This window comes from Physella acuta, unplaced genomic scaffold (genome assembly GCF_028476545.2).
Source record: "Physella acuta isolate Inbredline_101_S28 unplaced genomic scaffold, ASM2847654v3 ptg001250l, whole genome shotgun sequence".
NCBI classification, from domain to species: domain Eukaryota; kingdom Metazoa; phylum Mollusca; class Gastropoda; family Physidae; genus Physella; species Physella acuta.
The window spans coordinates 140,237-164,461 of NW_026732766.1; the positions used below are offsets into that span (position 1 = coordinate 140,237).

The 24,225-nt window shown below is 30.7% G+C and overlaps 3 protein-coding genes and 1 long non-coding RNA gene across 9 annotated transcripts; 1 reads left to right on the forward strand and 3 right to left on the reverse strand.

The window, feature by feature from the left end:
• Positions 1-2,474: 2,474 nt before the first annotated feature.
• LOC131957617 (uncharacterized) lies at positions 2,475-5,516 on the reverse strand. The gene is made up of 5 exons (XM_059322351.1): positions 5,396-5,516; positions 4,670-5,076; positions 4,097-4,201; positions 3,681-3,735; positions 2,475-2,743 (listed from the first exon to the last, which is right to left on the reverse strand). The coding sequence occupies exons 1-5, from the start codon at positions 5,514-5,516 to the stop codon at positions 2,475-2,477; spliced, it is 957 nt and encodes a 318-aa protein (XP_059178334.1).
• A 189-nt stretch (positions 5,517-5,705) lies between these two features.
• LOC131957611 (uncharacterized) lies at positions 5,706-6,826 on the reverse strand. Of its 2 annotated transcripts, none has more exons than XR_009389114.1 (3): positions 6,744-6,826; positions 6,352-6,462; positions 5,706-6,037 (listed from the first exon to the last, which is right to left on the reverse strand). It is a non-coding gene; the product is annotated as an uncharacterized LOC131957611 (long non-coding RNA). The 2 variants fall into 2 exon arrangements; XR_009389115.1 differs by having other exon boundaries at positions 6,352-6,478.
• A 4,071-nt stretch (positions 6,827-10,897) lies between these two features.
• LOC131957609 (uncharacterized) lies at positions 10,898-18,606 on the reverse strand. 5 transcript variants are annotated; one of them, XM_059322343.1, is made up of 9 exons: positions 18,532-18,606; positions 18,242-18,336; positions 15,533-15,631; positions 14,814-14,937; positions 14,529-14,591; positions 13,759-14,210; positions 13,506-13,610; positions 12,920-12,974; positions 10,898-12,385 (listed from the first exon to the last, which is right to left on the reverse strand). In XM_059322343.1, exons 3-9 carry the CDS (start codon positions 15,629-15,631, stop codon positions 11,982-11,984), a joined length of 1,302 nt encoding a protein of 433 aa, XP_059178326.1. In that variant the 5' UTR covers positions 18,242-18,336; positions 18,532-18,606; the 3' UTR covers positions 10,898-11,981. The 5 variants fall into 5 exon arrangements, with proteins under 5 accessions (XP_059178326.1, XP_059178323.1, XP_059178324.1 ...); XM_059322340.1 differs by having other exon boundaries at positions 14,487-14,591; XM_059322341.1 differs by having other exon boundaries at positions 14,487-14,591; positions 18,518-18,536.
• Positions 18,607-19,193: 587 nt separating this feature from the next.
• On the forward strand, positions 19,194-23,996 carry LOC131957618 (uncharacterized). Its single transcript, XM_059322352.1, has 8 exons — positions 19,194-19,247; positions 20,367-20,465; positions 20,733-20,856; positions 21,121-21,204; positions 21,554-21,807; positions 22,257-22,361; positions 22,697-22,751; positions 23,824-23,996. The coding sequence occupies exons 1-8, from the start codon at positions 19,194-19,196 to the stop codon at positions 23,994-23,996; spliced, it is 948 nt and encodes a 315-aa protein (XP_059178335.1).
• The last annotated feature ends 229 nt before the right edge of the window (positions 23,997-24,225 follow it).

A 24,225-nucleotide genomic window follows, 5' to 3' on the forward strand; every position in this document is an offset into this window, starting at 1 on the left:
ACGGGTATTCTAGTAAGTAATAAATGGCGTGTAGCTGCAAGGATAGAAAAGGGAAGCTACCTAAAATTCTTGTACGACCGATATATTTAATTGTTGTCTCCCTTTGACCAGTCTTTTAATAATTTCTAATATCGTGTCTTCTGTAAAACTGTGGTTCAAGTCTGTCACTGTCGCTCAGCTGTCTACAGTTTCTAATGAATTTGTTTAGAGAGTTTGTCCCATCTTTGACCTGCTCTGTCTTCCGATGATGTGTTGGAAGAGGGGACGAGTGTGGTGGTGGTGGTGGTGACGTTAGATATCCCCTGACCTGTTCTGCTTGCCTTGCTGTTTTAATTTGTAATTGATTTTAAATAATTTATTACACGTAAGAAAATTATTGCGTCCACTTTTAACATCATCCAGTCCTTTTTTGGGTGAATGAGATTTTTGTCAAGCAATATTATCTGTCGTGTATACATTCGAGGAGAGTGTTTGGTAAATATAGTCAGCAATTATTTAATAACATTCGTATGACAGTCTTCCATGTCTAGATGCTGTTTTTCAATTTTAAGCTATACGTTGTAATCACTGGGTCTTTTGTATTAGTAATTTTGTTTGTGTCTTTGCCTTTTAATGTGGTTGTGAATTGCAAGTGAATTGTAAGTATGCCTACTTTTCATGGGTTTGACTATCGGCGTTTTCTTTTCAAAGAACTATCTATAAAATCAATGAAACTCAATATATTATTTAAGCGGAAATCAAAATTTGTTACTGTCTTATCACAAACCAATCCCATCAATACAAAATAATGACAACGTATATTATATACAGTTAAATAAATGTCTCCTTATCAACCTATATAAAAGCATAAGGTTTAAAAAAAAATTATCTCCCATTTCAACGTGGATGTAAACCAAGGGATAGTACAAATAAAAAAAAACGGCCACAAAAGAAAAATAAATTTGAAATATTTTTATTTTTAAATTTAACACAGTGCAGATTATTCATGTTACAAATTGTATATCAAAGTAACATATAAAAAGCAATTAAGGATGATACAAGACAATTTATCATTACACATGCATATTTTGTTCGTCCTTTTTTTCACACTTTTTCTTCTTAATTTTCTAACATCTGATAGGTTTATGTTGTATAGCTTAAAACAAGACATATCAATGATACATTATGACACAGACAGATGTATGCATGATGATATATACAGCCTTTTGTTTATAGAATACAAATAAGAAACCTCAAGTGCGTTTTTCTGTAATGTTGAACCATGGCTTCAAACAAAACAACATAATTAATATACAATGTATTCTTTAAGATTAGCATAGAGGTCTAGACAGTTTTAGCTCAGCACTAAACTTGACAAACTATTACAAAATATTTTTAAAAACTTAACGAGTAATCGTGGAACATGTATGAATACAACTATGTTTACATTGAACACCAAAAACAGACCTAAACGTCCATATTATTGTTTGCTGGATAGACCACACCTTATAAATATTGTTTACGCTTTCATTACAGACCAAATACTTTAGTTGATTTAGTTACTAAAACTACAATAACACATTGATCCCTTTAAAAGTCGCCACAATGTTCATAATTTCTTAATTTTAGAAAAGAAAAATAATGTTTTGTAGTTTTAACGTTTGAATGTTGCTCGTGAGCAATAATTGAATTGTAAGATAAGCCACGTTCATTGCTTCTCTTTCTATACCAATCAAATCTATTATTTTAACCTAAATATAAGTTTGAAATATCTTTAATTGATAATATACAATTCAACCTCTATTATTTCCTTTGTTTATAATTATCCACATTGATAATACTGCTATTTATATAGATAAACAAATATCTCTGCTACTTCTATCCCCCATATGTGACGTCAAATACCATGTTTGAGTTTCCTCCCCTCGATGGGTTGTTCACCTCAGCTAGCGGGCCTCATATGCCAATGGTTCCACACTTAAGACTTTTGGGTTAGCGCTACTGCTCTATCCCATCTGAGTACTCCATAACCAAAATTTGATTATAAACTAAATGTTATGTGAGTTTAGAAAGAATATACAGAGATAAAAATTGTTGACGTTTAAATAAAACAATTTTTTTTTCTGATTCGTATAGTTTTTACCTCGTTTTATTCTTTTAAAAAAAGTATCTTATAATCTTTTTAACTTGTAAGCGAAATGATATGAATATACACAATCACAAATAATAATATACTACTTTCAATTTAGCAAAATACGTCATTCATTAATACGTTATACTATCTGGTCTATAACAATCTGATTATTATTAAATTAAATTTTTCCAAAGTTGAATCAAGCTTAATTGCAGCCTGACTGATAAAGACGAAGACACAACATATTTTTTTACTATTAGACGTCAAGAAGGGAACAAGAAAAATGTGTACATTCCATATCCTTATGGCCAGAGGCTGAATATAAAACATCTCCAGTTTTCATCAAAACCTCAAATGTTCTTTAAGCTTCAACGGATTTATCTTTAGCCCACACATCACCGAGCAGTGACACCACACCACCAGAAATGTGCCAAACACCAGCTCCTACATCATGATCTCCTGTTGGTTTTATTGTAAGACTTGCTTTATACAGGCCATCAACAGGGGCAGTAAACACTCCAGTCTGTGGTTTAAAACGGTTTCCTACGTTACGTTCTACAGCACTAAATGTGATAACGTTGTAACCGCCATACACTTTCCCTTCCCAGGAACCTTGTGAAGCAATAAACCCTGGTGTTAAATGTTTCACTTGTTGATTGGTTGAAAGAAATAAAATACAATTAGGTATCTAAGCAATGCCAAATAAGTTGTACAAACAATGTACAATGAACCTAATTTCAAAACACTTGTTTTCTGTAATTAGGCCAAATGTTCACGTTAGTACTGCGACAAATTAAGCAACGCAGTCTTTAGAAATACATTTATAAATTAGAAGAAACTTATATTTTCTAGGTAGATTGTTAAAGAAATAAAATGACATTTGTATATTGAACGCACGTAACTCACACAAGACACCATATCATACACGTTATGAACCAATCATTTGTTAATGATGTTTCGGTTATTAAAGGGGAGGCTCAGCTCTAAACAGAATACTTTTATTTTATTATTCTTGTACTATTGACTATTATTGGTTGACAATTGTTTTAAGTGGGTTGTTTCCCTTTCTAAAGTAACCAAACAGGGCTAGCAATGTACATCACTAATATTGGCCGATAGATAAAAATGTCTTGCAATAGTAACAATACGAAATTACATGTAACAATCATTACGACAATAACATAATTCTTTTCAAAACAAGTACATAAGCAAATAACTTTAACTGTCTAATCTGTGGCGGAACTAGAAAAAAGCGCCACCCCGCAGAAACTTATTTCTGAGAACCCCCCCCCCCTATATATCACAATGGCTTAAAAACAAAGGGAAAGAGAATACATAAGATCAAGTAAAAAATGCAAGAAGACTAATTTTTTTAACTATAAAAATTGATTTTGGTCGGGTTTTGGCCACCTAAATGGCGTTATTTCACAAACATGTCCCATAAACATATATATGTCACATTAACATATATAATAAACATTGTGATTGAGTTTCAGTAAATAAAAAACAATTTTAATTAGTATTTCATGATTATATTGTATATTTATATTGAAGAGAAACAACCTACCAATTGATTGAAAATCATTTGACAGCTTTAAAACTTCTATTTTTAGATTTGCAATCTAAAAACAGAACAATAGTTACAAAATACATTATGTGTTTCAAACTTCGAACATCAAAATAAAGGTATTCGGCACAATCCATTACACATTTTTAAACTAGGCCAACAGCAAGACGATAAACACACGTGGCAGCATTGATATATGGGGAAACTAAAACTTACATTTTAAATTTAATACTAAAAAATAATATATTTTATTTGATATTTAAAAATATTTTGGTAACTTATTTATTAAAATAGTGAAATGAAAAATCAAAATACAATAAATGAGCACTTTTTAAAAATCATATGAAGTATATTATTATGCTACCCACGATTAATGTTAAAACTGGGTTTAGATAAAAATATTTGAGTTCATTTACCTTCTTCATTTTCCCTTCCCTAGTCTCAGAGTTTTGATTATATGTTTCAATCATTTTGTCAATTGGCATCAATCTTTGTTGTAGAAGTTTACACATCACAACATGCTAAATAGAAGAAATGTAAAAGTACATTGTTAATAAATGTATTAATAAAAGGTTGATATAAATAAAACACACTAAAATATTGGCAGAAATTTTACTAACTATAAAATGATTTTTATTTGATTTAAAATACAAGTAAAGAGTGACTATGGTAGTGTTTAACCAACACTATTGTAAATACCAAGCAGGCAGACCTCGACTTTGACGGACAGTAGGTAGAGACATACATACAATCAAATGTAGAAAACAAAATAAACAGATAATTTTATACTGGAAGAGGTTGTAAAGTTGACCAAAGTCATTAGAGGCTGTAGAGCCACAAGGGTGTATGTGTAAACATACAATTTAGTTTAATGTTACAAATGAGTTCTAACTATTAAATAGGTATAGACAATAAAAATACAAAGCCTATATAGCTTCTTATAAAACTTAAGCTGAATGTATTGATGTAAATATTACTTTAAAATGTACCTTAGACAGCAATTTATCAAATTTGTTTGTTGTGTCTTCTTGTATAGCAGATATCAGAACCGAATGTCTTTTAATTTCTTGTGTTACATGATCTGTTTTCTCTGTGTAAACTATCATCTCTTTATATAGTGTGTGCAGGTTGTTTTCATTTTCTTTCATATCTGCAGACAGTTTCTCCACTGTTTTGTCTGTGTCTAATTCTTTTGTTTTTAAACTTTCAATTTGTTGAGTCAGATCTTCTATTGTGTTATCTTGTTCTTTTAACTGTTTTCTTAAGTTTTTTAAATTCTGTTTTTGTTTCTTAGACAAGTTTTGAACTTTAATCTCCACATCACTGTGTTCTGTTACAAAGTTGTCTCTCCATTGTTTTATTTCTTCTATGTCATCTTCAGTCTTTTGTTTTGTGTCTTGAAGAGATGATAAAACTGTTTAGTCTTCTTATTGTTTCTGTATCACCTTAAATAGTAAGGATAAAGTGTGGTAACAATTATAAAAGTATATTTAGATGTTATAAAGATATGTAATTTAAATGGATGTAGGAAGATCAATATGTCAGATCAGTTTAAATGTTAAAACACTATATAAGTGGTTTTGTAAAGAAATATACTACATTTAATTGGTTTTCAAATACTGTAAAAGCATAATACGTTAATTTCTTTTCACATTTTAATAGAATGTTTATTTGTGGTAAGGTAAATATTAAAAATTATATAAAAAAACTCTGACCAGACATAGGCGCTGTAGAAATATGTTGAGCATCTTCTGGGATAAAACTTTTACTGTCTGTTGTTGTCTTGTCTTCTGTCATCACAGTGGGAGGGTAGAGCTTGGTGGTTTCTGTCAACATGATAAACTAGAATGTTATATATAAATTGACTGAAGAATATTTCATAAGCTAAATGTAACCTTGGAAACAGTTTTAGTGAATCAGTAAATTAATGAATATATATATGTAGTAGATTTGTACTTAGATCGATAACACAACAGACGAGGAAGCCATCTTCTATGCACACCACGTTTTATTCTAAATCGGAAACAGGAAGCACATCACATGCAAGGGACATCACTCAAAACATTATAAAATATAAGACTAATACAAGAAGAGTGAGTTCCCTTGAATTCACAAAGCTCATTATATTACATCATATATATATATATAACACAAATTATATTTAAATAAGCACTTCTTTAAATTAGGCATTATTTCTCTTTTAAAATATCATTAAACATACAGATCACCATACCATTCATCATATTTAGATGTTCAAATATTACACTCTGTGCTGTAGCTACCATAACATGCGCATCTTTCACTGTCATATTGGTGTCAGTAGTGTTGTCTATATATTCCATTGCTTTTTTTGTAACCTATAAATTGAAGTTTATTTTACTCATATTTGAGCACAATAATTTAAAATCTTAATACACATATTAATAAATAAATAATTTCTAAAAAGCATTGGCAGCATGGCTTTAAAATAAACTAGATTGCTAGCTATAGCAGTTTTTCAAAGTACTGAATGATATATTTAAATAAGAATAAAATTTAAAACTATTATTCACTTATAATTAATGTGTAGTAATAGATTTTTTGATTGGATAATACATTTCACTGTTAATCTTGCTTGAATAGAACATAATATTAAAAATACATGATATGTTCACTATGCATATGTATTTACCTGTTGTATAAAACTGCCGATGCTACTCTGCAGATCTATGCTTGATTCATTCAATAACCCAAGCTGGTTATTTAAATGTTTCTTTAATTTGTCAGACATCTGCAAATTTTTCTTTAAAAAGAAGGGTCTACAAAGGTTTTAATATTTCAACCAAGATTGAAATCTATAAATTCAATTATATTTTTAACTTACTTTTAGTGTTAGAAGTAAATTTGTGTAAGATCTACTCAATTATATAAAATATTATGGGCTGATAATAAAGTGAAACTGAAACCTTCTAAAAAACTGGACATTAAATCTTAAAATATATAATATATAACCAACATACAGATATATATTATGCTATCTATCATACCAGATATACAGTGTTTGTCTCTACATATGATTATTACCTTTAAGATTATAATAACTAATATTTCAGGATCACTACAGCTAAATGTTGAGTTCCTTTAAGCTGCCCACACATAATATCGGGAAAATCCAATAGTTAAAAAAAACTTAAGTCGGATTTTTATATTACAGCGAATTATTTTAAAAACACTAAAAGTTTTCTAATCAACAAAATAAAAGCAAAAATATGTTGTGTAATACGAAATAGTTTGATGCAGAGTAATTGTATTTATTCAAGGTCTGTATTTTTTTTCACTATTTAATTTTTAAAGGAAATCACATAACTGAGTTGTTCTCGCATTATCTATATTCTCTATATCAGTGGTTCTTAAACTTTGGTGGAGGTACCGAACCCCACCAGCTTCATAATTGCATTCATATAATTCTCCTAATAGGAAAAATAAAATATAATTAGTTTCAAATTCAAAACATGAGGTTCATAAATAGTGCATGCCTTATAGGCCTAAATCACTGAGTTCAAAGCACAAAACAATTAAAGTCTATTTTTCACACAAATACGAAAACAGACACAACTTAAGAGTCAGTTAACAGACAGTGTTTAATTAAAGAAAAGTGACTTTTAATATTCATTCTTTTTAATATTTTTACATATTATAGTTATTGTATTATTTATAACAACCTTTACAAACAATTATTTTTAAAAACTAAGTTTGTTTATTCTTGTTGGTTATGTTGCAAGTAGCAATCCCCTTTAAATTAACATTTTACAGAGGAAGCATCACATTTTTAATGTTGTTAGTAAATGTTCGAAATAGATTCTTTCTGTACCAAATTATCAACTTAAAACTGAACACCGTATAATCTTTTCAACATTAACTGGGGGAATTGTTTGAGAGCACAGAACGTGCCATATAGAAAGCACCCAATTACTAACTAATAAACTTAGTTTAATAACATCCAAACAAGGACACATTCGAATAGATACTTTGAGTAAGCAAAATACATCAATCATGACGTAGCCTATAAACTAGAGGCATGTCAGTGTGACTGCTTGTACTGTAACAACTTAGAGAATTTTAACGTTGTTTACTAAAACGTTAACATGAGACGCTGGAAGCTGCAGAGGATCAGATCAATAAAATCTCTTACACTGGTCTAAGGGAGATAACAGTTAAAATGATACATTCTTCAGTAGTGTTGGGTAGTATCCCCTGGTATATAATAGACAAGTGTCGCACAAACATGCAGCATTCATCTTAAGGACTTCTGTACCACTGTAAATGTTTACCAGATTTTCTAATGTATTTTTTAATGTCGCATTAATGCGTACATCTTTGTTCTAAATTAATGTAAATAATCATTAAATTAGTTTTATTTTGTATTTTGTTCTACGGAATATATGACTGTATTATGTTCCCGTCTCTTAACTGTGCTGCAAATGTTCATGACAGTAGGCTTTATCAATACTCTAGTTTTCAGTATAAGGGAAACAATAAAGAAAATACAACATTAATTAAGAAAGTTCCGTCCCCTTATTATTATAAAATGACCAAATAGTAGGATGTTTTTGTTAAACACCTCCTCTACTTTAAACCTCGTACAATGTGTAACGGGGCTGTCACAGGCCTTTCTCCTACCTTTTATATTACTCATACAAAATCAAAAGACAAGCCTTCTTTTGCAGTTTTTCATATTTATTTTGTTTTCACACAGGCAGCGTGTTCATCCAAGCTACGCCATCTTCTTGCCTCCTTTTTCTCTTCTCCCTCGCGCATGCGCACAGCCACTGTCTCCCTGATGCAATCTCACACACACTCGAATGATACAATCCACCAACATTTCACTGTTATACGCCCTTTCTCCCCTTTAAAAAAAATTAATTTAGATCACATCCACTATACCAGGTTCTATATGTATGATAACTGATGTTATATATTAAACCTTGAAAGTAAAATCTTAAAGGAGTAGTAAGTTCAGCATATTTATCCACAAAAATATTATAAAAATTGCATAGTCCCAACAATGCTTTCACTTCTTTCTTTGTAGTAGGGGTTTTGATATTTAATATTTTGTCCTTATTTCCCTCAGTAGGTCTAATTTCTTTATTTCCAACCTTAAATCCTAGGAATTCTACTGTATCTACTCCCACATGCAGTTTCTCTGGTGCTATGGTAACCCCATGTTTTCTAAGTCTTTCTAGTAGTTCTTTTAGTGTTTGTATGTGTTCTTGTCTCAACCGCTGCTCCAATTTGACTTTCCCATCTATCTATATCTTCCTCATTACTTTCTTTCACCTCCTTTACATTCCCAATAATCATATCTGCTATTGGTTCTTCCATGACTGCCACTTTATATTTACCTTTCAGCCAAGCAGAATCTATATCAACAACTGCTATCTTACACTCATCCCTAAATTTCTTGTTGGCGGATGTCATCTTCATTATGCCAGGAATGTATTGTTCTGGTTTTACAAGGCTTTTCTTAACAATAATGCATGTGCAACCTGAATCTCTCAGGCACATTACTCTGACATTGTTTACTTTAGCTGGGAACATCTTCAATGTTGTATTGCTTTGACTAACAGATGCCACCATCTCTGACCCTTCTACCCCTGCTGATATCTCTTGATGATTATTTCTACTAATTCTATTTTCTCCCCTGTTGTCTGGTCCCATTCTTCGCTGTCTACTTTGATTGAGGAATTCATTCCTACTTTGTCCATTATACTGTTCTTGTCTGTAATAATTACTTTGATTTCTATAGTTGTTCTTTTTTCTTACTATCACCATGGGTGATGAGTATGCTGATTCTGTTCTTTCTATTTGCCCAGACTCAAGTAGAAAATCCAGTTCTGCTTCAACAGCTTCTCTATAAGCAACTGGTACTTGGTAATGTTTCCCTTTCATAGCACTATAATCAGTCTATTCTATTTTGTGTTGAATTGTTTCAGTAAAACCCATTTCTGTAGTAATCATATCCTTGTACTCATTTATTATTTTGTCCATTATGTTTTTCTCCTTCACTGGGATATGATAAGTCTTAATTTGTTGTGTATTACAGCTTTCACTTATTATAGCACAGGCCATATGTTCCTCTTCTATCAGTTTCTCTGGCTCTACATATAATTTCTTCATTCTGTCCATGTGTATAGGAGTGTTATTTCCCTTTATGTTTATTTCATCATTTACATCAGATAGTTTCTTGATTACTTCAAAAGGTCCTTGAAATGCTTCTATGTTTTCTCTGTCTGGCAGTTTGACAAAAACTAAATCTCTTCTTTCAAAAGTTCTTAAATATCTATGTTTGCTTTTTATATTTCTGTGCCTTTCACTGGCTACTTGTGCATTCTCTTGGGCTGTCTGGACACCATAAAGAATTCTCTCTCTAGTCTGGTTTACTAGTTCATGAGGATCAAATTCCTCTTCCTGTTTATTTAATAATTCAAGTTCAAAAGGAGAAAAACCTCTCTGTTTGCGAATAGTACTTGAGATTGATTACTTTTTTCTAACTCTAACTCAAGCTGTCTTTGTTTTTCTCTATCTTCTAATTGTCTCTGTTTTTCTCTATCTTCAAATTGTCTCTGTTTTTCTCTATCTTCTAAATGTCTCTGTTTTTCTCTATCTTCGGCTTTTATTTTAGCTAGATTTATTTCCTTATCAGCCTCCATTTTAAATTTTTCCAACTCAGCCTTCACTTCAGCTATTTTCTTCTTAATCTCCATTTTAACTTTAGCCTTCTCAGCCTGCCATTTAACTTTTTTATCAGCTACCTTCTTTTCTACCCAATTTGCCTTCTCTGCCCCAGTGTATCCTAAAGAATCAGCCAACTCAATGTATTTGGCATAGAACTCGATAATGATATCCATCGTAATGTAATGATGCAAGCACAGTTATTCAGTTACAATACTAAATCTAGATTTAATTCTTTGCTTCACGGTGTAGAGCACCGACCACTTCTGACACCAAAATGTCACAGGCCTTTCTCCTACCTTTTATATTACTCATACAAAATCAAAAGACAGGCCTTCTTTTGCAGCTTTTCATATATATTTTGTTTTCACACAGGCAGCGTGTTCATCCTAGCTACGCCATCTTCTTGCCTCCTTTTTCTCTTCTCCCTCGCGCATGCGCACAGCCACTGTCTCCCTGATGCAATCTCACACACACTCCCAAGATACAATCCACCAACATTTCACTGTTATAGGGGCCATATTTATTGTAATGTTGTTAAAATTATAAAACGTATTTGTTTACTTTTTTTATGTTTGCATTAAACTGATTTATACTGAATGCAATGACTATTATTTTTTAACATAAAAAATAACACAAAAAAACCAAACAAACAACTGGAGCGATGTTGCAAATTGAAAGTAAAAAGATCGCGGTTGCAAATACTTCATTTTTCTAAAATATTCATCAAACGGAATCAACACCAGTCCAACAGTACTGAAGATAGAGGAATAATACATAAGTGAAAGATTAAGATAAGACAAAATACAGTTCAAACATTTTTGTAGTTACACAAAAGTTTAGTTTTATAAAAACTTAACTACTCTTTAATAAAAATTTAAAATTTAAATTACATTTCAAAAATATTTTTCTTACTATAAGTTTTTCTCGTATCTGAGACCACCGACTTATTAAAAGAAATCTTCGAAACCAGACGCGTTGTAAGGATTTTTTTTTATTTTACAACACACTAATATGATAGCACGACCAATTTCAATAATAAATGTCGTTAGCACTCACGAAAATCTTAATTTCCTGTGTGAAGCACACCCTTATGGATGCTAGTTACTACATTAGTTGTTATGCAATAGGAACTCAATTTTTAGGGAATACAAGAAAAAAGTTTAAATATTACTTTTCAACTGTTTATATTGTAATCCAGATAAAATTGATAACTTACTGTTGCGTATTTGCAGTTTCTTGGTGTTGTAATTTATTATAAACAAGGCCAGTGACCTGTCAACAATGCTAATCAATTATACACTGATTTTTTTCTTCTTTAAACCTTGCCTTATTTATCAAACAAAAATATAAACTTGTTAAAATAAAGGCAAACTTTTTATGTTAAGTATTACTTTTATTTTGTTTATAGGCATTTTACATGTTTTCGTGTAGATTAACAACGTATAAAACATTAGCCCTTTAGGAGAGAAAAATAAGTCTAATCTCGCGTGTATTGTTATAGCGTATCTAAAAGAATTCTCAACTATTAATGTATATATTTGGTTTTAGTCAATATTAAGTCTGTAATAAATAAAAGAAAAATGGAATTTAGACGTCAAGATAAACACAAGAAAAATGAGTACATTCACAATCATGATAGCCAGTGAATGAAAATAAAACATCGCCAGCTTTCATATAAACCTCAAAAGTTGTTGAAGCTTCAAAACATTTTTTTTTAGTCTCAACATTACCGACCCGTCTCACCGCACGACCAGATTTGTGTACAACCCAGGCTCCCACATCACGATCTCCTGTTTGTTTTATTGTAAGACCTGCTTTATACAGGCCATCAACAGGGGCGGTAAACACTCCAGTGTTTGGATCAAAATGGTTTCCTACGTTACGTTCTACAGTACTGAATGTAATAACTTTGTATCCGTCATAGTATTTCCCGTCCCAGCGACCGTGTGAAGCAACAAACCATGGTGTTGAATGTTTCACTTGTTGATTGGCTGCAAAGTAATAAAATAAAATAAAAATGACTCTGTTCCTTATAAACATTTTAAACATTTTAATTTCATTACAAGTGGTGCCTTGGATAGGACTAACATTAATCGCTGATTTAAACAAAATGTGCGTGCACTAAGAAATTTCGAGTTATAATAAAATAAATAAATGTAATACTCATACAGACTATTAAATAAGACAATAATACATTTAATTTCTGAGTCTAACGAGAAAATATAATATTTTTTTCTGAAGGCGGTCACTCTGTGACAGATAAAGTCAGCTAAAACAAAATGCTAACATTTTTTTTATATTTTACGTTCTACTGACTTTTGAATTTTTTTTCAAGGCTTTGGTCATGTAACATATTTATGTGTATTTACAAAATGCCAAAAGACAGAGCTACTTAGATGAATAATTTTTCTTTGGTCATCTAAACATATGTATGTGTATTTACAAAATGCCAAAAGACAGACCTTTTCTTTTGCACCAGTTTTCTGTTTCATTAAACATATTTGTTCTTACTTTAAATTATCTACCTATTGTCTGAAAATCATTTGACAACTTTAAAACATCTTTTTCCAGAGATTCATTCTAAAAATAAAAATATAAGTTATTGACATACGCCATGAAGTAAATAATAAAAACAATTCCAAAAAATAAAGTACACACTATCCTTATCTGCACCATTGTTGCAAAAAAACTCCCTCACATTATGGAACATGGATTATACAATAAGAAACTTCAAGTTTTACACGGAAGGTCCTCTATCATGAGAATACAAATTTATCTAATTCTCATGAACTTAATGTTTTAAAATAAAAACAAGTTATTAATAAATTTTACATAGTTGTTAAAATATATTTTTACATTGTAGCCACCAATACTTTTGATACTGTATTTAGAATAACTCTTGAATAACAGCAAACAATATGTTAAAATTCTACCGAATGTTACAATTTGTTGCTCGTGAACATAAAATCGGTCGTCATTCAAGTTGTTTTCTAATGCTTGCTTCAGCGCTTTGATATAATGACTTCAAACTGTGTCTATTTTATAACTTAATATAACAAAAATGTTTGTTTGAAATGTGTAAAAAAGTATTAAAATTTTTTGTTATTTCACCTTCTCCAGTTTTTCCTTGGTAGTCTCTAGGTTCCTGTTACTTGCTTGAAGAATTCTGTAAATGGGCAACAACCTCTGTTGTAGAAGTTGACAAATCACACCATGCTATTGAGTAGAATTACTGTCATTATTTCACACAATTAAAAACATGTTATAATTTATAAATGTTTGAGGTATCTAACATTGTTCAATTACTAGTAATAACTAGAACAATAATTATTGCAAAATTAATATAAATATTCCACAATATCACCTTAGACAGTAATTTTTCTTGTGTTGTAGAGATCAAATCAGAACGTCTTTGAATTCCTTGGGTTAAATACTCTGTTTTGTCTGTGTGATTCTGGATCTCTTTGTTTATTTTGTGTAAGTTTTTTTCATGTTCTTTTAAATCTAAAGACAGTTCCTCTAGTTTTTTGTTTGTTGTTGATTCTTTTTCTTTAAAATTTTCAATTACTTTATTCATCTCTTCTATTTTGCTTTCTTGTTCGTGTAGTTGTTTTCTCATGTTTTTTAAATTCTGTTTTTGTTTCTCAGACAAGGTTTTAGTTTTTACCACCATATCATTGTGTTCTGTTACAAAGTTATCTCTCCATTGTTTCATTTCTGATATGTCATCTTCAGTCTTTTGTTTTGTGTCTTGTAGAGAAGTTAGGGTTGTTTCAATATTCTTTACTCTTTCTATTGCGTTTGCATCACATTCTGCTATAAAAATGCAAATATACACAACATTTACACAAAAAGTTATGTTACGCTTTAAACATTAAATAACCTGGAAAAAATGTTTAAAACTAGTAAATGACCAATAGAAGAAAAACTATTTTTTAACATCATTTTACTTTTTTAGACAAAATTTTAATTTTACAAAATGTGTAAGTTAACATAGAGTTAGTAATATTTAATGTGAAATATTATAAGCAGTTTTTTGATTGTTGGTATTTGTGTTAAGATCTTAATTTTCTTTAAAGAAAATTTATTTACCATGGTCTTTAGAAATATTCTGAACATTTGTTGTATTCATACTTTTTTTTTCTGGTGTTGCTTTTTCCCCTGTCACCACCGTGGGAGGGTACAGCTTGGTAGATTCTATCATCAAGATAAAACACTAGTATTACTTTTTGTTCATAAACAACTAAATTTTGGACTGTTAAGCTTCAAACATCTTGGAAATATATAACTGTTTGTGTTAAATAGATCCTTTAAAATGTTTTTAAATATTAAAAAAACTGATTTGAAAACAGCAGCAACTCATAAATAAAAAATAAAGGTAAAGAGTTGTAAATGACAATTAAAAAGAAATAAACTTACCCACTAACATATATGTGTGATCTATGATTGTACTTTGTGCTGTTGCCACCATACTAATGGCATCTTTCACTGTCATATTGGAATCAGAAGTCTTGTCTACACATTTCATAGCGCTTGTTTTAATCTGTACAGTTAAGAATAATAGTAGTGGTTATATAGTTTAACTTTTTAAAATGCAACAGACAATGTATTATTTTCTTTAAAGCACTGGTTACACAACATGGTTTAGTCATTTCATAGGCTAAGATTCTGGTGTTATTATTAACAGTATTATTATAAACCTGCTATTGGCTTCTTTGATTAGTAAAAAAAATATTTTAATGACTTGGATTTTGGGATAATATTCTGCATTATTTCTGTATAAAAAAGTATACATATTAATAACATGATAAAAGCTATCAATAAGACACACTAAATTTGAAAATTTTGCGAACAAAATTTGTGGATACTTAGTATTGCACGTGAATTAAAAAACAAACACATAAAACATGAGACATGGGACTAAAACTACTATAGAAGAAAAAATTAAACATGTTTATACTCATGCTATTTAATATATTTTATGCCTTTAACAAACATGCATAGCTATATGATTTTATGTTAGGGTATAGATTAGGGGCCCATATAAATTAAATGATACTGAAATAACATAATTTTAGTAAGGCATTTAAAATACTGTCCCAACGTATCTCACAGAACTAGATTCTATTTGTGTTTACCTGCTGTATAAAATCACTGATGCTACTCTGTAGATGAAAACTTGACTCATCCAATAGCTCAAGCTGAGTTGTTAAATGTTTCTTTAATGGGTCAGACATCTGCATGAATTTTATCTTGTTAAATCGTGTGTTACATTTTCATAGTTATTTAAAAGATATATTTAAAAAATCGTACATGTTGTGTATGTGCTACATGCTAACAAAAAATGGTATACTATACTAATTTGCTAAATCTTTAATGAAATCGAAGCTTGCGCTATCCTAGATCGCGATCTACATACAGTACATGAAACGTTATAGTAACATAGCAAAACTAAAATCAAAATGTGAATTAACTTTAGAATAAACTAATATTGTATTAAAAATTAACAAGTACACAAAGAAACTATATTTTCAGACTGTAGTCCTATAATGGCGACCAAGAGTTTTGCTTTTACGGAGTGAAGTTAAGTAATATTGGGAAACTCCAATAATCTAATTATAGATGTCTTATCCACATTTAGCGTTTTATTTTTTAACAAGCCAAATCAAGAATTGTTTGTATTGATATCTGCGTTAAAAGACGACTTTGACTTTATAAACATAAACACAAATATATTGTACACATAATTTCTTTCAGGGATGCCTTGGGGGAGGGAGTGAAGGTAATAATCAACATAGACAATATTTACTTTAACCACCAAACGCTTCATAAATCAGTAGTTTGATTGTGTTTTTTTAATAGGGTCGGCTCAGAAAAAATGGAAAAAAAAACACTTTTAAATTAATAAGCCTTTTTTTATTAGTTTGTGTAGGCCTAATTATTAAGGGTACTTAATGGAAAACATTTGCATGTACTAAAAATATGGTTGCCATGGCAACGGCGTCCATCTTGAAAAAAAACCTTTTCCAAACTTCTAAAATTTCTTAAAGTAACATATAAAACGCTCAAATAATCATAGATCTTTTTTGTACTAACACTAATAGAGTCAGCTGGCTAGTTTTATAGACACCACCGAAAATGTCTAATCACTTTTTGTAAATATCTAATTAATATCATTGTAAGGTACACATTACATGCTATTGAATTTGTGTCTACTAAACTATTCGTGGACATCAGCATCGGGGTGGGGGGTTTGGTGGGGGTCTAAAAATTCCAGATTTTTGTGGACGTTATAAATGGGTGATCTTAGAGATCAACCGTTGGGCTTTACGAAAGAAAGGTCATGCGTAGATTAAATTGCTACCCTGCGCATCATCATTGAACAGACCCAAGAGGGGAACTCATCTCTATGTATTAATTTCATAGATTCAATGTAGAAATTGTTAAGACACTACGGGGTGCCATAGAAAATAGTCAACATTATTATGTCTTTATATGAAGGTCTGAAATGTAGAGTAGTTCATTGCCATAAGACTTCGGAGGCCTTCCCAGTACGGACCGGAGTAAGGCAGGGTTGCCTACTTTCACCATTCCTGTTCCTGCTGGCCATAGACTGCATTAAGAAGATGTCAACAGAGAAAAAGCAAATCGGTATACAACGGACACTGTGGAGCCAGCTGGATAACCTGCTGACGAACTGGCCGTTCTTTCTCATACACAACAGCAAATGCAAGATAAAACCAACAGGGTTGCTACTTTTTCTACATGTCTGGGCCTAAACATCCACAGAGGAAAAAGTAAAGTTCTGAAAGTCAATGCATCAAACAGCACCCTTATAGAATTGGCAGAAGAAGCCCTAGAAGAAGTGGATAGATTTACCTACCTTGGAAGTATTGTTGATAAGCGGTGCAGGGTAGAAGCAGACATAAATAATATGACGGGCAAGGCAAGATCAGTCTTCAACCAACTAAAAAATGTTCAAAGTTCTGGAACTTTAACCCTTGGAATAAAAATCTGGATCTTCAACACACTAGTAAAACATTTTTACCTTATGGAACTGAGACATGGAGAATATATGTTATAAATAAGAAGAAAATACAATCATTTATAAACGCATGCCTCAGAAAGATCCTGCAAATTCGCTGGCCTAAAACCATCAGAAATAATGTTCTATGGCAACGGACAAATCAACTGCCATCTGTAATAGAGATCCTGCAGAGAAAATGGAAATGGATTGGCCACACACCCAGGAAGCCTGTATCCAGCATAAAAAGACATGCCCTCACCTGGAATCCACAAGGCAGGAGGGAGAGAAGCAGACAAAGAAAGGCCCGGAGACGTGACCTGAAAGAAGACACCAAGAAGATTGGAAACACCTGTGGACAGTTGGAGAGACTAACCTAGGAGAGAGACGCCTGGAAAGCTCTTGTCGGCGGCCTATGTCCCAGGAGGGAGGACGGACAAACCTAACCTATAAATGGGTGATCTCTAAACACTAATATAATAGTAGTTGAAACATGATCAAACAGACGTCTCTTCATCGTTTATTTTTCTCTGACTGGTTGATTTAAAGACTTTGATAAAATTTCAACCACCCAGCCGTAAGTTAGAACGAATTGTGCATCGCTCGTCTAAGTCATCAAAAAAATATTTGGTCCCGTTTGGTGTAGTGTTTACCATACCCCTATCTCTAAAATAGACGCCATCTTAGTGAATGCATAACCGTATGTGATGACATACAATGGTAACACGGTTGTCAGACGGTGGTCATAGATATGTCATGTGGTCACTCACGATAGTCATACATCTGTCTGTAGTCTTACAAGGTAGATTTAATAATACAATACTTTATTAATAAGGAAGTAGGCCTATATCTGATGGCAGTCAAAGTTTCAAAATGAACTCACTTCCTCCTTGTAGGCCTATACCATAATGTAGTTGTCTAGAAATGGAAACGGAATGATATTTTTAGGGAAAACCCGTTGTTACCTGTATAACAACCAAACAACGATAGAAAACATATAAGTCGAAATTTTGATTTAAGAAGGATTTGTAAGCATTAGAAGTAAAATTCTTTTATTAAGGTAAATTTTGATTGCTCTAAAATATAATTAAGATAGTACATAACAGAAAATACACAATATTGTATTTTAATCCATGCATATCTATCTCTATCATATTCAACAAACAAAATGGCATAAATTGGTAAAACTAGAAATCGAAAAGGAACTAAAATGTCTTTACAGTCACTTCGTGAAGCACTTTTTAAAAATAAACAACATTCAGTTTTTTTAACAAGTGTCGCTGTATTTATTTTAAAAAAATCATGCTGCAAATTAGAAGTGACACATTTATCGAGGTAAAATGTTACTCTTTTAAACCAAATCGAAATTACACATAATAAATAGTATGCATATGGTCGTCTAGCTTTGTTTACATGTTCGAGAAAATTCAAACATCTGGAGCTTGTAATATGTTTTATAAGATTTTCTTTGGTCTCGAGAAATTTCTTAGAACAAACAATATAATGAATACATAACAATAGCTCACTCGGACATTTTCTGTGAGTGTCTCCACTCAAGCTCGTTTAACATATAACTTATAACCTACATTTGGAGTTAGAAACCAGACTGAATATAAAATCTATTTCTGTAAACTGAATTATTAAATTTTAAAGATTTTAAGCCTACATCATTTTAAAATTAAAAAAAAATACTGTTGGTCTCTAGAATATGTTATCAGTTTTGATTTAAAAATAAACCAGTGCTAAGAGTTTAATTTGAAATAAAAGCTACACGGATGTCTGACCAATTAAAGAAACATTTAACTACACAGCTCGGGCTATTGGACCAGGCAAGTTTTCATCTGACGAAAATCGCAGCCTCGCAGGCGCCACCCATATCATATTTTCATTATTTTGTTTACAGAAACCTTCTCGGTAGTATTCTCATCAACTCCCCAAAGTTTCATGGCACACGGATGAAAGGTGTCGAACCGCAATTTACTTTTATTTTTATACAGCGTCTATAGAGACAATTCAAACCTTCCCGGGGCGCCGCCCTTGCGAAATAACAAAATAATGTTATTGCAGAACCCATCCGTGGAGGGTTGTAATCAAGTCCCCAAAGTTTGATATCGATCGGATGAATGGTGTGAAAGTGCAATCGACTTTTATTTTGTATATACCATATTTAGAGAAAAATCGCAACCTCCCTTGGCGCCGCCCTTGCGAAATTAAAAATGAGTTTTTTTTACAGAACCCTTCCCTAGAGTGCTCTAATGTACTTACCAAAGTTTGGTGGCGATCGGACGAATGCTGTCAAACCAAAATCGACTTTTATTTTTCTATATCATATTTTGAGAAAAAACAAAATGCGCCCTGCTTGGACGCCACCCCTGCGAATTTGAAATTTTATTTTTCGCAGAAACCTCCACAGAAATTTTCTCAATGACTTCCCAAAGTTTGACGGCGATGTGATGAGAGGTATAGTAATGTATACAAGACAAACAAACACAAACACACACATATACATTGCTTTATATATATATATATATATATATATATATATATATATATATATATATATATATATATATATATTGGATTTTCCCGATATTATGTGTCGGAAGGTTTAAGCAACTCTGGACTCAACATTTAGCTGTTATTCTAGAACATAGTCTTAAGGTAAGGCCTTAGACCTACACCATATGTTTTGTATGTGTTGTATGGTAGATGACATGAAATATAACGTTTATACTGTAGATGGTTATATATATCAGAATTCAATACCTGGTGTTTTTAAAGGTTTCAGTTTCACTTTGTTATTACACCATAATATAATTTAGTAAATCTTACAAAAGTTTACTTAAACTAAATATAAAATATTAGTATATATTGTAACATAATTTATCAATTTAAGTAGATGAAGGAAATTTAAACCAATGTAAACTTAAAATTATTTTATTTTTCAGATGTCCGCCCAACTAAAGAAACATTTAACTACCCAGCTCGAGCTATTGGACGAGTCAAGTTTTCATCTACAGAGTAGCATCAGTGATTTTATACAGCAGGTAAATACAAATTGTTTTTGTATCATCGATGTGTATTATAAACGGGATAATTGTATTCAAAACAGTCTAGTCTAGCATTCATTAATATTTCCTATGTCTTATTGTTGTAATTTAAACATTATATTTCAATCACGTTAAATTATTCTAATCCTCATAACGTATTCAAAGCCTTAGCTTGCAACTAAACAGTTTTAGACAAACATTGTTTCTACAAAGTGTTATAGGGCACTGGTCAACAGTTTTTATACAGATTTCTTACTTGTCCAGATCAGAACTAGAGCCAATGAATGTGTAGACAATATGCCTGGCTCCAGTAAAGCTGTGAAAGATGCAATTGCTATGGTAACAACTGCACAAAGTATAATACTAGAACACACAGACATTTTCAATGGTATGATCATAGTCTTTATTTTTTTCCTATTGAATATAGTATTGCTTTAATAACAATTCAAAACAGATGAGCTTTTAAAATGATTATATTTCTATTTCTTTTCATTGATATACAAGATTCATAATGTTTTATTTTAAAAAGATTGATGGCATATATTGTATGAATTAAAACCTATCAATATGCACCCATCTGACAACAACCTCTTTATCTCATAAATTAGTTTAACATGAACTGATGTAATGTTCGTGTGTATCTTGTTGACAGATTCCACCAAGCTGTCCCCTACCACAGTGATGACACTAGAAAAGACAACACCAGACATTCAAGATAAGAAAGCTCCAATATCTGGTATTTTAACCATACTAATTAAAAATTACACTCATTAACACATAACATACAATATATATAAGTAATCTATAAATAATTGCAACAAGTATACGTAAGAATATTTTAAATACACTTTGGCAAAATCAACAATATTACAATAACAATGTAAGAAAAGAAAAAAATTGTAGTAATTTTGAATGTGTGTTTTTTCTTTTAAAATATTTAATGAATGCAATGAAACAGATAGAGTTTGATTTTGTTTAAAAATGTTTATTCTTGTATCCCAACATTTTGTGTTAAATTTATTTTTAGTTTGTTTGATAATATTTTCTTCAGACATTGACAAAATTACAATTTTGTTATTTAACAGTTGAATATAATCCAGAAACATCAAGAAGACTAAAAGATATTGAAACAGTTTTATCATCCCTTCAAAACGCAACACAAAAGACTGAAGATGACATATCAGAAATAAAACAATGGAGAGACAACTTTGTAACAGAACAAAGTGATCTGGGGATTAAAATTCAAAACTGGTCTAAGAAACAAAAACAGAATTATAAAAACTTAAGAAAACAATTAATAGAGCAAGATGACAAAATAGAACAGCTGATTCAACAAATTGTAAGTTTAAAAACAAAAGAATCAGACACAGACAAAAGCTTGGAAAAACTGTCGCTAGATTTGAAATAATATGAAAACAACCTGCACACACTAAATAAAGAGATGAGTGTTTACACAGATAAAACAGATAATGTTACACACGAAATTCAAAGACATTCGGTTCTGATATCTGCTATACAAGAGGATACAACAAACAAATTTGATAAATTATTGTCTAAGGTACAGTTTTATAATATTTAGATCAATGCTAGAGTTCTATTAGTGGCTATATTTTTTCTCGTCTATACACTACCATAGCAACTCTTCACTGGTATTTTAAATCGCATAACATTTATTGCTTGCATTGTAAAATATTCTGCCATTATATAAATTGTTTTATGAGTTTTATTTGTTTCAATCTTATGTAAACACATTTATTAAACATGTACTTTTTCATTTTTTCTATTTAGCATGTTGTGACTTTTAAACTTTTACAACAAAGATTGATGCCAATTGACAAAATAATTGAAAGATATAATCAAAAATATGAGACTAGGGAAGGGAAAATGAAGAAGGTTAATTAACCTTAAATGTTCATAGCTAAACACCATGTAATATATTTAATACAATTATAAAACAAGTGGTTGTTAAATGTATCTTTGTCTTTTTATTTTTACTAGTTTAAAGAAGTAATTAAATTTTAAATATCAAATAAAATAGATTAATTTATTTTAGTAATAAATTAAAAAAGTAAAGTAAAAGTTCTAGCCTTCATTTATATCAGAGCTGTTACACACAATACTTGTAGTGATTGTAGTTAACTGCGCAAACTTAAAAAAGATGATTGATTAAGACAAATTAATTGTTTGTGACACATAATGTATTTCTGTAACTGTTGTTTTGCTCTTAGACTGAAACTTTGGAAAAAGAAGTTTTAAAACTATCACAGGATCTTCAATCTATTGGTAGGTTATTTCTTTTCTATATAAATATACATTATAATCATGGAATACTAGTTAAAATTGTTTTTTAGTTTACCAGAAAATACAATGTTTTTATATATATATATATATATATATAAATATGTATATATATATATATATATATATATATATATATATATATATATATATATATATATATATATATATATATATATATATAGATATATATGTATATGTATATGTATATATATATGAATATATATATATTAATGTTGTTTATTTTTTTCATAAGTTGTTAAAGTAAATTTCTCTAAATTGTGTAACTTAAAGCTTTTGAAACATTTGAGAATGTTTTTAAAGTAAAGCTACGGTATTGATCAAATAAGCATCTTTAAACACACACTGCAAATATTTCCTAATTATTTTATTAATAAGCATATTTTAAAAATACGTTCATATCTTCATTTGTTTAAGGATTTTATTTTTCAAGATAATTGTCAACAGTAATAGCCTTTGTATTTTAAAAATCAAGGTATACATTTTATGTGCTTTGCTTATTGCATCGTTTTTATGTAGAAGTATGCTATTTTCAAATTAATTATTAAATGTAGATTCACATTGTTTTATTCTATTGGCCCATATCAGAGATGTGAAGGACTTTACTGCAGGAGACATTTTTCATTACTTAAGTAATGGAAACAACCCACTTAAAACAATTGTCAAACTAATGTTAGCCATAAGTACGAGAAAGATAGAATAAAAGTTGTCTTCTGTTTTGGGCCGAGGCTACCTTTTTATTGACCTCAAACTTCTAAACTAATGATTGGTCCATAATTTATATGATTTTGTTTCTTGTGTGGGTTACTTGCATTCAATATATAGATGTAATCCTTACTTTTACTTTGAAATCGAATTAGAAAAGATATTTTTCATGAAATTTTAACTTGTAATTGTTTGTCTATAAGCTGAGTCGCTCGATTCGGCACATTACTAATGTGAACATTTGATCCAAGTAGAACCAACAAGTTTAAAAAAAAGTTTGTAATAAGTATTTGGTAATGTTTAGATACTTTATATATTTTATTTCTTGCAGCCAATCAACAAGTGAAACCTTCTACACCGGGGTTTATTGCTTCACAAGGTCGCTCGAAAGGGAAATTTAATGACGGATACCAAGTTATTACATTCAGTGCTGTAGAAACTAACGTAGGAAACCATTTTGATCCAAAGACTGGAGAGTTTACGGTCCCTGTTGATGGCCTGTAAAAAGGAAGTCTTAGAATAAAACAAACAGGGGATCGTACTGTAGTAGCTCGTGTTTTTTGCATATCTGGTGGTGTGATGTCATTGCGCGGTAGTGTTTGGACACAAGACAAATCTGTAGAAGCTTCAAAGACTTTTGAGGTTCGGATGAAAACTGGAGATGTTTTATTTTTAGAATCTAGCTTTAAGGATTTGGAATGTTCACATTTTTCTTGTTCCCTACTTGACGTCT

Excerpts from the sequence above, each read along its gene's own strand:
- LOC131957617 (XM_059322351.1), bottom strand. The coding sequence starts at position 5,516 with ATGTTGACAGAAACCACCAAGCTCTACCCTCCCACTGTGATGACAGAA. Across the intron at positions 5,077-5,395 it reads TTCTACAGCGCCTATGTCTG|ACACAAAACAAAAGACTGAA; the intron begins GTCAGAGTTTTT and ends CATCTCTTCAAG. Across the intron at positions 2,744-3,680 it reads AAATGATTTTCAATCAATTG|GGTTTATTGCTTCACAAGGT; the intron begins GTAGGTTGTTTC and ends ATTTAACACCAG.
- LOC131957609 (XM_059322340.1), bottom strand. The coding sequence starts at position 15,631 with ATGTCTGACCCATTAAAGAAACATTTAACAACTCAGCTTGAGCTATTG. Across the intron at positions 14,938-15,532 it reads TCAGTGATTTTATACAGCAG|ATTAAAACAAGCGCTATGAA; the intron begins GTAAACACAAAT and ends TTAACTGTACAG. Across the intron at positions 14,211-14,486 it reads GAATATTTCTAAAGACCATG|CAGAATGTGATGCAAACGCA; the intron begins GTAAATAAATTT and ends GCATTTTTATAG.
- LOC131957618 (XM_059322352.1), top strand. The coding sequence starts at position 19,194 with ATGTCTGACCAATTAAAGAAACATTTAACTACACAGCTCGGGCTATTG. Across the intron at positions 20,857-21,120 it reads ACACACAGACATTTTCAATG|ATTCCACCAAGCTGTCCCCT; the intron begins GTATGATCATAG and ends TCTTGTTGACAG. Across the intron at positions 22,362-22,696 it reads GGGAAGGGAAAATGAAGAAG|ACTGAAACTTTGGAAAAAGA; the intron begins GTTAATTAACCT and ends TTTTGCTCTTAG.